The sequence below is a fragment of the Corvus kubaryi genome, unplaced genomic scaffold (genome assembly GCF_017639235.1).
Source record: "Corvus kubaryi isolate FWS band 111438036 unplaced genomic scaffold, C.kubaryi_AGA036_p1.0 132, whole genome shotgun sequence".
NCBI classification, from domain to species: domain Eukaryota; kingdom Metazoa; phylum Chordata; class Aves; order Passeriformes; family Corvidae; genus Corvus; species Corvus kubaryi.
The window spans coordinates 7,189,868-7,204,695 of NW_024580666.1; the positions used below are offsets into that span (position 1 = coordinate 7,189,868).

A 14,828-nucleotide genomic window follows, 5' to 3' on the forward strand; every position below is an offset into this window, starting at 1 on the left:
GAGAGGGAGAAGCTGGCAGAAGAGCAAGCCTGTTAGAAATGCTCCTTCTCAAAATGCCTAGAAGGTCCAGGATTTTTTCAGTCTCGCCATTTATTGCTGTCAGAAGAAAATTGTAGAAGTCAGAGGAAATGGGCAGATTTATATGGCAGTAGGACATTAACATCCATTAGTAAAAGTGGAAGAGGTTTTTTCAGTAGGCTTAAAGGTTCTCGCCTGCTGATAGGTCTTGATATAATTTGAGCATCATAGAATTTCTCCCTTATTTAAAGGCCTAGAAAATGATACATATAGGAAATTAATGCTTTCTTGAAGCTGTAAAAGAAAAAAGTAAGAAACATAAGTATAGTCTTAATTTGTTGCATTTATCAATATACCCCATTGTCTTAATTTTTAGCCAGTGCCTCCACTTCAGCCAGAATAGGGAATGAACAGTATTAAATAAAGACTTGATGAATATTTTGTTTCTCATCATAATTCTGTGTCTTACTGTGCCCTATTCAAATTCTGATCTGAGTAACTGGTAATTTCCATAAGCACTGTGAGTGATCTCCTGTAGGGAGATACTGTTGCATACATACTCTAAAATTTCGCTCTGATCTGCATACAGAGAGCTGAAGGATGAGAATTAAAAAAAAATTTTTTTTAATTCCAACCCCCAAAAAAGTGAACCAACCACCCTCCCCAAAACGCACTTAGCTGGACTCATCTGTAATTATTAACTGGACAGAATACAATACCATGTCATATTTTTTCTGTATGCTACCAATCTGTAAATAAAAGCCCAGGAGCTGAGCAATACTGCTGAAGAGTGTTGTGGAATGTATGGGTTAAGGCTTTCTTAGTCCCAGAAGCTCTGCTGGGTTCCACAGGCAAAGCCTGCGTGTCCTCATTTTCCAGGGCAGTGTTCATGTGCTTTTGCAACAACATTGTTCTTGCCCTCTGTGCACTTGCCCATCTTGTCCACTCAACATGTGGATTGATTTGTAGATGCCATCCATTCTATTTGCGTAAAAAAATTATATGTAATATTTCCAATATAATTCCATGAGTTATTGTTGAAATACTCTCTATTGTTTAGAAGCTCTCGGTGCGATATGTTGGGTTCTGTTTTTCTTGGAGCAGGGGGAGGAGTTGGTGATGAAATGCAAATGTACTGAGGAGGAATTTTACAGGTCATTCTGCTACTCAGATGAAATACAATAGTAAAGCCAGTCTGTCAGTGGTAATATTGAAAATGCTTATATAATTGAAAATTTTGACCTTTTTTGATAGCTGTCATTCTGAAGCTTTACATACCTGGACATTTCTCATAAAATCCCATGTTTGAACATGCCATTTAATTGTTTAAACACAGTATCAAATAATCATGGCAGTGGAGTATTTGATATGAATTAAAAATAGAATATAACAAAATCCTTTGTGACCATTTAGATACAAAGGGCCAAATCCAGACAAGTGGACTCCAGAGGTGTGGTGTCCTGTGCAGCATATCCATTCTGTGGAATTTTTGACATTTATCTGTGCCAGGAACAGTTTTTTTGCTGATGAGTTCCACTGCTGAGAATGTATGCATTGGCTTCCTTCAGCAATTTTTGTATAAGCTTTTATTTGGCCATAACTCTCAAGCAAACAATGTACCAGCATCTGGGTGCAGATGACCTGATAAAGTCTCTTCAAAGGTGAAGTTACTGTATATACCAGAAAAACATAATCATTATTTTTTTTACCTTCTTTAATTTGCAGTAGCATAATTAAAAGATGGATTTGCTTTAGCTCTATTTATTTTTTCCCCCCCTTATTGCAACAGGCTAGGCAAGTTTTTATTTGCATCTATAAAATATGCTTGGGAAAGAAGAAAATGATCTTTGCCTTAAGGGCAGTGCTCACAAACACTCTGAGCTTCCAGGCAAATCTGTTTGATATCAAAAAAATTTTAAAAGTCAGCAAACTAATTTGTAGTAAATACTACCAATCAGTATGCAAGCTATGAATTTTGTAAGAATTATTTCCACTGTTAAAATATTCAGATACTTAATATATGTTTTGTATGTTATAAAGAAGAAATGGCTAAAATGGCAGCTCACATGCTAATATGGCTCAGGAGTTAACGAACAAATTCTGCAAACACTGAGCTTCAGACCTGATTTATTTTACTTTCTCTTGACGGAAGTTGGAACTCTCATTGTAGAAGGTATTGCTGTTTATGGTTTCAGGGTAGTGCTCTAAACAAGGTGTTCTGAAACCCATTGCTTAAAATTGTGTGGGTTTTCTTTTTGTTTTCCTCTTATGCAGGTGTGATGGACAGGTAGCAGAAGATTTCACTTTGATATCCGCGTATCAGAATGACCGAGTGCTTCCTGCCTCCCACGAGCAGCCCCAGTGAACACCGTCGGGTAGAACACAGTGGGGGACTTGCTCGTACTCCCAGCTCTGAAGAAATCAGTCCTACAAAATTCCCAGGACTGTACCGCACTGGTGAGCCTTCACCACCTCACGACAGCTTACATGAGCCTCCAGATATAGTATCTGATGATGAAAAGGAGCATGGGAAGAAGAAAGGAAAATTTAAGAAAAAAGAAAAAAGAAGTGAGTAGACAACTTCTCTTTTTAATTCAATGCTTTCAAGTTTTCTCATTTTTTCTCTCTCAAAATTGCTTGGTATTCCCAGTGGGTTCTTTTAAATTTGTTTCAATGTGGAGGAAGTTAGCTTGCTACAAACAGACTTTGTGCAGCACCTGTTTCTCTTGCAAAAAACTCCACACCTTAACTTTTTTTTGTTGCACAGATACAGGTGCCAAGTATGTGCCCAGAATTACTAATAAACCCATTTATCCAAAACCTTTCATGATGCATTGGTAAATCCTGGCATGGGGTTCTTCTTCACATTCTAAGTGGAGGTTTTCAAGTATATTTCCAAATACATCCATTTTTAATCATAGCTGAGGTGCTAGCTAGAATAAGACTGGTTTTGATCTGAATTGTACACTTGTGCATTTGGAAGAGTCAGTTTCAACAACTGTAGCCCTTTTCCCATGTGTCTCCCTTATTCAGTGTTTGCTTTTGTACTATCCCAAGTTTTCATGTGCACACTGCACCATTATTCGAGCAGTAATAAAATCTCCATCCCTATTTTTCTCTAGCTTCTCAGTTTAGTCTGATCATGCAGTTTCCTCCAGCAGTGCCAAAGTATTATTGCAGAGGTCAAAAATGTGCAAACCAACACTGAGATCTGAATTTTCCAGAACTGACAGGGAAAGGGTTAGAAGAAAGTAAAGCTTTGACTATAAAATCCATTGTCAGTATATCAGTGTCTGGAGTAGAAATTTCATTTAAAAAGCTTACCCCTCCTCCAAAACAACAGAACTATTACTTTCCACTTTTAGATTTGTGCAGAAAATTTTGGAAACACGAAATAGTTTTTATTCAAGAAAATTTTTCTACGTATTCTGAAAGAACAAAGCACTTGGAAATACTAAGCTGATACTGAGCACTCTCACTACCGGAAAGACCCTTCCTGTCCAAGTCTCTGAAACCTAAGTAGCACAGCCCAAGTTCTAGGACATTTTAAGTGACATTTGTTTAGCAAAATTTCAAAATGTCTGTATCTCTGATGCCAGTGTATCCTGCTACTTCTTACATGTGGAATTTGGAAGATCAGAAACAGTGAGACAGCACACAGTATTCTGTTAGAATTAATATGGTGACAATTTGTGATACGCATGCACATATTTAAATAATCACTCCTTAAGAATCTGCTGTCACTGCACTGCTTTTAATCAAACCAGTTTCCTGGAATGCAGGAATTGTTTCTACCACAGTTTAGAAGGACTGTTGCTATTTTAACTAAAAACTGTGTGCCTAAAGAATAATGTAACTCAAAAACACATCCTCAAATTAAAACCAACAGCTGAAATTCCTACAGGTCTTAAGAAAAGTGATTCCTTAGTGATTTTCTGTAATGTAAACATTATTGATCTAATATAGATTACTGGATTGGCAATGAAAATTTGGTATTGATTGGATAGGTCTAAATTCAGGCTAACAGTAGTTGCTTTTTTACTGTCCAGCTTTCTGTTAGAGCTCTGCATTGCACACCTCTAAATCTGCAACTGGTAGAGGCCAACGTTATGCATTGTGTGGGTTTCTTTGTATGGAATTCAGGATGTCTCATGGTGATAGTGTAGCTGAAGGCTGTTGTTTAGGAGGAAAAATGCTGCTTCAGCAAATCGACACAGGTCTGTGCACATCAGCACTGCGACTGTTTTCTTCCAGAAGAATTGCAACACATTTTATAGCTGATGTAAAGCAATTTTTGTTACTTAAAAGAAACTTTAAAGGTATGAAAAAATCCTCAAAGAACACAAAAATGCAAAACATGGGAAGAACCAAATCATCTCTTGCAGTGCTAATGTAAACGGCATTCAGCATTTTTTGGCCCTAATACATGTCTGTCGTATAATTGCCAGTCAAACAGAAGAGTAAGTTACATACCAAGCTTTCAGTATATCTCATATAGTCCAAAAATAATCAGTATTATAAATATGCCCTCAACAGACATTTTACCTGTCTAAATTACAAGTGTTCTGTACTGTTGCTTATCATGGTTGATTTTAAGAGTTTTCCTTCCAGATCTGGCCTTTTTTATTCCTCCTATACTTTTGATTCTTCATTTTATTTCTCTTTTAAAATTCTGTTGTATGTCTTCAGATTGTTTCATTTTTTCTGGCTACCTGCTTTGGTTTTGAGCAGTGCACAACCTGCCATGATCATGCAGTCTGGGGTATAAACAAATATAACTCAACCCGTCAGTGAAAAAAAAAAACAACAAGTCGACATTACATTATGACAGAGTGTTTGTTGAGCTTGCAATATTAGTGAATTAATGACATGGTCATCCTAACACCTGAAAGTGTATCCAAGTTTAATCCCACAAAAATCTTGAGCTATTTTGGTAATACTCTAAATGTAAACTTCAGAAGTGCTTGAAGAGCAGCAGGGAAGGGAAGGTTAAATATCCCAAAGTTATTCAGTTTTGTTTTTCAGGTAAATAATTTCTGCAAGAGTAATGCACTCTTAGCTTCATTATTATCACCTATATCAAAAAAGCATTTTTGTATGCTAGCAAAATATCTTTTCCTGTATTTTTAATATTGATACAGTTATTTAATGATTTGCTTTTTTTCATGTTAGTGGCAGTAACCTAATAATACACAGCAATTATTCTGGGGAAAAGTGCTAAAAATGTTTTGAGTTAATGGAAAATTCAGTGGAATATTGTTTTTTATGTGGAATTCAGCTCCTGGAAAAATGTTTCAGCCACTAATTTTTATTTTCCACTATTCTGTGATAGACTGGGTGTTGGTTGGCTGTAGAGTGAGTTAGATTAGGGGATTTACTAGGGATTAAAATGAATTTTCTTTTTACTGGCATAGTTTTAAACCAGATCTGTTCCCTGACTCAAACAGAACTTGTCCTGTGATAGCAGGAGAGCAAAGATGGATCTGTGTTAAGCAGTAATGGATTATCTGAGACAGCAACCACTGTAATTGATTTTTGAAAATGTTTAACCACCTGTCACTAATCACGTGTTGATAAAGCCATAAAATATGCAGTTCCTTGCAGAAGAAAAACGTTACAAGGAAATACTTCTGAAGAAGCTCTTCTACTCATTAGAATTTCTGTAGATAAAGAGTCTGTATGTAGTAGATCTTACTCTGCTTAGTCATTTTACTTCTGAGATTGATGCTGTTGGACAGGATGGGTTCCATATGCATCTAGGATTTTTTTTGTTTAGAATAATCTTGATTTTCTTTATATAATTCTTGGAAAAATGGAGAATTGTTTGAATTGTACTAAACTATCACGTGAAAAGATAGTAGTATCATTGGTATGAACTCTTCTGAAAATTTCAGGAAATATTTTTGAAGACCAGATCCTTAACGTGTTGGGCATGGGGTCCTGTATGTTCTTTTGGAATGTAGATCAGGGCTGATATGAACAAAACATTATTTTTACTGATCTGGTGTGTGGAGAAGCTCTGAATACAGTTTTCAGATCTACAGACTAAGAAGTTATTAGAATTTTCTATGCTGATAAAGATCAGAGGCTCTTCATATCAGGGTTTATCTTTGGGATAAATAGGATGTGTTGCTACATCCTGTTCTGCTGACAACTCACTGTGTATCTCTATATACCACTGTGTATTTATCTAGCAAAGCACCATTTGCAGATAGTTTTAAAGTCTGCCTTTCAATGCCAGTGATTATTTTAAATCAGAATAAAGTAAGACAAATTTCTTATTTCAGCTTCATTTGCTCTGCTGGCACAGTGCTACAGAGTAATCTGAATGCAGAATTTGTTTGGGAGTGCTGTGCTCACATCAGTGAGTCAAATGAATGCTGAAGACAAACTGATCTAATTGAAAGTTGGATAGTGAGTGTTGGTAATGTCTGTAAGGTAGAAGTTTCTGTTGATAATAAAAATGCATCTTGTGGGCAAGGAGAGGAAGTAGAAGCCATTTACCCAAGTTCATTGTGCATTCATGTGTCTTAGTTTTATTTAGAAGTGCTGTACAATCTGATGGCAATCCCTCTGACAGATTGGCATTAGGTAACTAATGCTTGCATTGCACTTCAGTCATATTTGACCTACTAATTCTTTCATATGTAAAAGCCATCCATGTTTTCTTTCAGTGAATTAATTACAGATGCTGCAGATTTCCCTTGGGAAATCAGCTGTAGAGTTATAAATTACTTAAAAACCCATCAGAGACCTGATGGACAAAATGTCTCCTGCAGTAGGTTTGATAAGTGGCAGTTCTGCATAATGCCACCCTTGGAGTTAACAATAAATACTATGGCATGACTTCATGGCTTTGCTGTGAGAATGCAGGAGAAGTATTCCCAAGTATGCAGACTGATAGAAACAGTGGTCTCGCTGCATGACAAAGATTATAAGTCTGTAAACTAGATTTTTCCAGAGTAACACAGGAAAATTCTTCTATTATTATTATTTTTATAAGGGTTTTTCATAATTCTCAGTAAGATAAGGGCTATACTTGAAGCATTACATTTAAAGTAACTGCAATAAAGGCATGCTTATGGAAGGAAGGTCTAACAAAAGGAACTGGTAGATTATACTGTGTCATTATGCTGGTGAAATTGGAGTATTTATTACAGTAGTGCTGTTCTCATATAGATGGAGGAAAATGTCACTGACAAAGAGTGATGGGGAAATGGGGACTATTAGTACTGGAAGTCTTGAGGAGACAGTGAACAGAAATACCAGTTTACTAAACCCTAGATAATACTCTTTCCATATTGAAAATTACCTGATTTGTCAAGCACTTTTGGAAGTTTTTCTTCTGTGTAAATTTAAGTTGTTTATATTTCAGTATATTGTATCACTGGTGAAAGGGATACAGCAATTTTATAACCAAAAATATAGTAAAGAAAATCAGGCTATTCTTGAGAGACATGCAAACCCTCTCTTGGTATGAACCCTCTCTGTGTGATTCTGTATTAGTATATATTTCTAAACTTTGTCAACTTATGTTACTGAGACAAATTTTAAAAGGCTGGGTTTGTATTAAACTTGCTCCTTCATGTCTTCTCGTGAATTCAAGAAATACCAGTTTCAGTAATGTTCTCTTGCTGGCGTTACAGTGCCACAGATCTAGGAAAGCACTGGGGCTTGTGTTGCAGTGTGGAGTGTTGGGACATGTGAGCAGGGCTCTGTTGGTGGCACCGACCTTCCAGCTTGGGTCCCAGTGCTGACACTTCCTGGTGTGCATGTGGGAACCCCATGCTGTGTGACGGGGAGCTGTCACAACTACCCAGCAGGAAAGACTGAGGGCACATTGTTCTGAGCTCTGTCTGGGAAAGATCTGGCTAATTTGGAAATTACATCTCTGAATTCTGTCTTGAACCTTAGTGCTGGCCCTGTCTCTTTCTCATAAAACACAGTGGAGATGTGTGCTCCTCCTTTGTCCTGTAGCTGGTGCATCTGCAGTTCCTTCTGTTCCAGAGTGAGATTTGAATCCTTGGTTTATGCACTGCAGGTTTCCTTACCCATTTCTGGGTTTACTTTACAAAAACTAGTAAATGACATAGCCAGTAAGCAGGGAGGAGGAGACCTGGCTGCTGGTTGTCCTCTAGTTAATGTTTGCATTTTTATATTAAAATCCACTAGGACAGGAACAGCTAAACAGTCTTTTTCAGTCTTCTATGAAAGTGTGTGGCTGGCAGTCCTAGGGAAGAATCCCAGCTGCAAAGGGTGAGCTGATCCAACAATTGTAATTATTTTATGATAGTTCCATGCTTATTACATTTCTTATATTTGTTTGACTGTTAAAAGCTATCTTCTACAGAGCAGTCAAGGCTTCAAATTAGAGACAGTTCTTGTATGTGCTGAAATAATGCTGAGAAGCTCTGCAGTCTGGTATAGTTCAGAATTGGAAGGATAAAAGATGGAATGTTCCCTGATTCTTCTGCAGATTTTTCACTTGGAAAAAATTATAGCCTATAGTCTCGTGCATGATGTGCTCTCATATTATCTAAGGGGGCAATTTTCATTTACCCAAAACTATTCAGGCAGCAAGAGCACTCGACTGTCAGTGCTGCCTCACACAAGCAGAGGCTCTGCATGTAGGTAGTGAAGGAGCCTCAAAGGGTCTGTTACAATAGGGGCTTACTGCCCACTGCCTTGGGGGACCTGGCTGGTGCAGGTGGCATGTCAGATGTCACCTTTGTTGACCAGGTTTCAGCCTTACCTTTCTTATATGGGGTACTGTCTATATAAAATTAGAATTAGTGGACTTGGAAGTTGTGTTGGATTGCATGTTGCTGGGTTTGTTTGTGGGTTGTTTTTTTGTTGGTGTGTTGGTTGGGGTTTTTTTGTAATCCACCTTTAAAGACTTTTGTGTTCTTGCCTGAAGGTGAGGCAGGGCTGGCTGCAGAGGCGTAGTGACTTAAAAGCACCCAGTGCATGTTTTAGACGGCACTTGGACTTTTGCTGCTGGAACAATGTGCTCAACCCAGGGACTTGTTTGAATCTCTCCCAATGTGCTTTTTAAGGCAAATCTGCACCTTCATGGGCAGGTATTGTGCTGGTGTTACTGGAATTGTGTTCTTCATCTAGTGAAAAGTTAAGTGTGCTAGTGCTTTTTTGGTTTTGGTTTGGGGTGGATTTTTTTGTATTTTATTTGAGGCTGAAACTTTAATAACTTCATACTTGTCTTTAAACTCATAGTATTCTGGAAAAGGATTGGGGCTTTAAGTGGCTGGAGTTTAGTTTGTTTTTAATTGAAATTTGTTAGACTTTTGTGTGTGCAGTAGATGATCCTTAACAGCAACTCTTATACTGTTGATTACAGGAACATAGAGAAGTTGCCAGACAGTTGTTTTTATTTTGCATTTCCTTGACTATTAGATGGGAATCTAGCCCATAAGATGGACATTGCCATTATGAGTAAGTATATAAACTATTCATTGTTTAGATGGTTCAGGAGATCTGTGGCTTATCTTTGATGTAATTATGCAACTTGATTTAATCCTTGTCCACTCGAGTGTATAACAACTTTAAAAAAACCTTCTGAGGAGCCAGACAGGCACTGTTTTTAAATTTGTGTTGCTTCTTCTCTCTCCTCCTTACGTGCAACTTCTTGTTGTTGCTGTCTGGAAAGTAAACAGACTTACAGCTGTCCCCTTCCCTTTTCCTGCTTTGCCCAACAGCGGAAGGTTATGCTGCGTTTCAAGAGGACAGTTCTGGTGATGAAGCTGAAAGTCCTTCCAAGTTGAAGCGGTCCAAGGGAATACATGTCTTCAAGAAACCCAGCTTTTCCAAAAAGAAGGAAAAGGATTTTAAAATAAAAGAGAAGCCCAAAGATGAAAAACACAAGGAAGAAAAACATAAGGAAGACAAACACAAAGAGAAAAAGTCAAAAGACTTAACTGCAGCAGATGTTGTAAAACAGTGGAAAGAGAAGAAGAAAAAGAAAAAGCCAATTCAAGAGACAGAGATACCTCAAGTGGATGTTCCAAGTCACAGACCCGTGTTTGGCATTCCTTTGTCTGATGCAGTAGACAGGACCATGATGTATGATGGCATCCGCCTGCCAGCAGTTTTCCGTGAATGTATAGATTACGTAGAGAAGTATGGCATGAAATGTGAAGGCATCTACAGAGTTTCAGGTACTCTGGGCACACTGACATGCACACAGGTTCCTAAGGTCTTTACTTGCAATTTTCTTATTATTTTATCACTTCCAACATCTTGATACTCTGTTTATAGCTCCATTAATTATCCAAAAGGTAATCAGATAGCCAAACTTAAGCAAACATGTAGGTCTGAAGTACCAGAAAAATTGGTAATGTGATGGTGCTGCTTAATGGCAGTAAAAACACACCTGTTTAGGCCTTTTGTCATGAGATGGTAGCAATGAATAAAACATGTTAGTATGGCCAACTTGACTTCTTTTCTTCTGCTTTAAAAATACAGTGGTAGCTGATTTCAAAAGCAAAGATGAGCTATAACCATTTTATTGCTCATGTTTCCAACTAAGTTGCTTTTTCCAGTTACTCCCATTGTGTATTTTTTTTCTTGAAAGCTTTTCTTTCAGCAAATTTGCTAATAAGCAGAAAATGCAAGTTTTACTGTTTAAGCTTAGCAAGAGCAGCGAATTAACTGTGGTAGTTGTGTAACACCAGCTTACATAAGTGAAACCTCAGTTTTAGTCACGTTAGACAAAACAGTCCCTTTATTTGTGAGCTGCACCAGAAATGCAGCTCATGTAAGTAATTCTGTGGGTACATTGGAGGGGACAAGAACAAGCGAGGAAAGGAATTTCAGGAAGAGCATTTTGAATCAAGTTACCCAGCACTGTAAACCAGTAATTAAATGATTCTAAAGGCTTCATTAGCTGTCTTCATGCTGTCCATCTGCATGGTGTTTGGTAGGCGTGTAGAAATACCGCAGCACCTTAAGCAGTTGCCTCATCCTGCCTAGTGAAACATTTTGGTTGCTTGTTTTTTCAGACACGATGTGTTGGGAATTTTCACAGGTGTGTTTTCCTTAAATAACTTCTGCTGTGGCCTTTGTAGGTGTTCTCCAGTGCAACAGCTCCCTCTTGTGCGTGTAGGATTGTTTAAATTGAGAGCTTCAGAGAGAGCACTGCCATGGCTTAGCAGCCTGCAGCTGTTGTGATGGCTCATTTTGGCCATGAAACAGCATGTTTTCCTGGCATTTTCCAGGGGCTGAGTGTGCCCAGTTGTGCTTACAGAGTATGAGCCAAGCCAGGGCTGTGCACCAAGTTGGTGTAACCCAAGTGGGTGTTTGAGCTGCAAGAATGAAATTTCCCCAAGTTTAGGAAGATTGGAATATCACTGAGTTATACTAACACCTTGTAGAAAATCTTGGCTGGCTTGAATAATTACATGAACACACTTTTTTTCATGCGGTGCCTCAAACTGACAATCCTGTGTGAGATTCCTCTGCTGAGGAGGGCCAGCTGGAAATCTGGAAACTAAAAAGTGTGGGGTTTGTTTTGACAAAGGAAAGCTGCTATAGGTAGCTTGTTGCACAGTATCTGAACTAATAACATATTTGCTGCTTGGCTTAGGGATGGATAATTGAACTGCCAGAAAGAAGCTTAATGCAAATACTCAATTGATGTTAAGTTCCCCAACCTTTCCTCATGCTATTTTATGTTCCTTGATGAAAGGGAATGCTGGCACCAGTTCTGATTCAGGGCTCTGTCAGTGCTGTGGTTTTGCTTCATAGGAGTAATCAGTGCTTTTAGAACTAGTGATCATGTAATTTTGAGTCACGATTTTCACTTTGTTACATGTGGAAAACTTTTAAAAGGTGTTTCTCAATTAGCTTAAATTGCAAGGAGAAATGAAATAAATGCATCTCAAAAAAAAAAAAAGTTTAAATTTAGACATTTACAGTCGAAATTTCTCTTAATTCTTGATCTAACTATTTTAAGGAATAAAATCAAAAGTTGACGAGCTGAAGGCAGCCTATGATCGTGAAGAATCTCCAAACCTGGAAGAATATGAGCCTAATACAGTGGCCAGCTTGCTCAAACAGTACCTGCGGGAACTGCCTGAAAATCTGCTTACCAAAGAGCTCATGCCCCGCTTTGAAGACGCTTGTGGAAAGAGCACAGAAGCTGAGAAAGTTCAGGAGTGCCAGAGGCTGCTGAAAGAGCTGCCAGAGTGTAACCATCTCCTGATTTCTTGGCTGATTGTGCATATGGACCATGTTATTGCAAAGGAACTGGAAACAAAAATGAACATCCAGAATATTTCTATAGTGCTCAGCCCTACTGTCCAGGTATGTGCACCATGCAGCATGCTTAGAGCAGAACTGCAGCCCAAGAAAGACTTCTTTGTAGGAATCCTTTTGCAGGTGGGAATTGGGTATTGTCTGATACAGTTTAGCTAAATCACAGCTCCTCTTTATGCCTCAGGAACCCGAAATGCTGGGAAAGGGGAACAAAAGGCTTTCTGCATGTGGGCTTGCATACTGTGGGTCTGATATTTGGGTTATTATCAGAGTGTCACAAAGACTGCTGCCTTTCAATTCTATCATGAACAGAAGTAATTTAATCTTGAATTTGTTCAATAATTCATGCAGATACACAGTTTCTGTGCTCTTTTGATTCTGTGATATTTAGTGAAGATACTGTTGCTTAATTTTAATATCAAGCTAATGAACCCTGTCCTGCACATACATCTTCCTGGTGCTGTAGTGACTTAGGTAAAATGGCTTTGGTGTCTGCAGCCAAATGGCTGGAGAATAACAACTGACTTGGTTTTCCAGTAAGATTTTGTGGTTTCTGGATTGCTTGATTCCTTAATAGACATCTTGGAAATATTTAATTAAATACAGCTCAGAATTAGTCCTGTGCATGATGAAAACATGGCAATTATTGTGTGTGGGTCTTCTAGAGCAAACCCCACAAGTTAGAGAAGCCTGAATTTATAATTAAGAGTCCAGGTGGAGGCCCAGTAGCAAAAGGGCCGGGTGTTATTCATGGCTCTTTTGCTGTGCCAGACACCTCTCAAGCTAGGAAAAGAAGTAACAATTAGGGTAAAACAGTGCAGGCCCAATCATGTTTTGTTGGTAACTAGATGTTAGCAATTGAAGTGCAGGTAGTGAGAGAACTCTAATATTTGTTTCAGGATAATTTTTAAAATTTTAATGGAAGATAGAGTATCAAAATAAATATATTTGCTTCTGTCTCCGTTTCAAACAAGGAATATAGTGAAAGATGCTTTCATACTACTTTTTTCTACTATGTTATCTGAGAGGGAAGCTGTAGAGAATACTTTGAGGTTGGAGGAGGGGAGAGAGAAGGTATAGCCATCCACCAGGCATAACACAGTAGGGTTGGTGTTCCCTCTTACTAACTACTTTTACCTGAGTACAAAGAGATTTAATGCATTTCTGCATCTACCAGTGATGGAAATAATTCTGGTAGGTTAAGAGGTGTGAAGATGCTGAGTTCAGTATGAAAACGCCTCGGATGCACAGGTAAGAGAGACAGGGAAGTGATTCCTTGAGGCCAGCAGTGCATTGTTCAAAGTAAAGACAATTTTTAATGCAGATTTTAATCTCTAAAGACAAACTGGCATGACTGTGGCTCTCAGAAAGGTGTACTAAAGGCTGCTGTTTCTGGAGAAGAACACTGTCCTTCACAGATAAAGATGATGTGAATGAATCATCTTAACCAATATCCTGTCTCCCCATCCTTTGCAGATCAGCAACCGTGTCCTGTATGTGTTTTTTACACATGTTCAAGAGTTCTTTGGGAATGTGACCCTCAAGCAGGTGACAAAACCTCTTCGCTGGTCAAATATGGCAACAATGCCAGCACTTCCAGAAACTCAAGAGAGCATCAAAGAAGAAATCAGGCGACAGGTTGGCAATTACTTGAGTGTTTTTCTGTTTATCTTTGCCCTGGCTTTTATACATTCAGTAGTAAATTCTCCTAAATTTGTAACATACTCTTTAATTCCATTGCAATTATCCTGTCAGTGGAGACCACTGGGAAGATCTTGATGATTTCCTTTCCTTTTTCATGTGTGGAAAGTTGTCACAGTCTTGTGCTCATAGCTGCATCATCCATGTAGTGCTTTGCTATGTAGGTTAGTACTTTTGTAGTGGGAGGAAGGTCAGGAGAGCACATTAGGGAGGGTGGTTTCTTCAGTGCTGCTCTTCAGCTGGCTCTGGATCCGTGCTGGGTGTGTGTTAACACTTGTTCATGGACACGTCAAGGTTTGAAAACCAGAACTCCCAGCCTGTTGCTACAAAGCCGAAAAGATCTTCCTTTTCAATCTGCCCTGGTACAATATAATAAAGACAATTTCTTTGGAAATCTTTTTAGGAGTTCCTTCTGAACTGTTTACACAGAGACTTGCAGGCAGGGATAAAAGACTTGTCCAAAGAAGAGAGACTCTGGGAGGTGCAAAGAATCTTAACAGCTCTTAAGAGGAAACTAAGAGAAGCTAAGAGACAGGTGGGTAACTTTTCTGTTTATTGGCCAGGCATCTAAATCATGGATCCCTAATTCGTAACAGTGCAGAGGCATCCAGTTAGATCAAACCACCTTTCAGTCTTCTTTGCTGCAGATTTTCTCATCTTAACTGTACATGCCTGATGAGCAATTGTGTTTTCTGCTTAGCTGGCTTTCACTAGGGACAGGGAGATCTTCACAGCTGTTCACAAAAAAAAGTGTGTGTGATGAAAAACGTAGAGTTTGCCAGGGCATGTGCTCGCTTAAAACATTGAGTCCTGGACTACCAAGAGGAATTACTGGAAGA

The 14,828-nt window shown here is 38.5% G+C and overlaps 1 protein-coding gene across 3 annotated transcripts in view; it reads left to right on the forward strand.

Moving 5' to 3' along the window:
* Positions 1-14,828, forward strand: part of RALBP1 (ralA binding protein 1) — a 33,525-nt gene that overhangs the window by 14,936 nt on the left and 3,761 nt on the right. Inside the window, exons 1-6 of one of the 3 annotated variants that reach the window (XM_042031482.1) lie at positions 8,983-9,098; positions 9,374-9,468; positions 9,732-10,190; positions 11,987-12,336; positions 13,765-13,926; positions 14,393-14,524. In XM_042031482.1, coding sequence (XP_041887416.1) covers positions 9,450-9,468; positions 9,732-10,190; positions 11,987-12,336; positions 13,765-13,926; positions 14,393-14,524 — 1,122 coding nt within the window. In that variant the 5' untranslated portion in view covers positions 8,983-9,098; positions 9,374-9,449. Of the gene's footprint in view, positions 1-2,292; positions 2,587-8,982; positions 9,145-9,373; positions 9,469-9,731; positions 10,191-11,986; positions 12,337-13,764; positions 13,927-14,392; positions 14,525-14,828 lie in introns of those variants that run through there. The other 2 variants (XM_042031491.1, XM_042031472.1) reach the window with 2 other exon arrangements.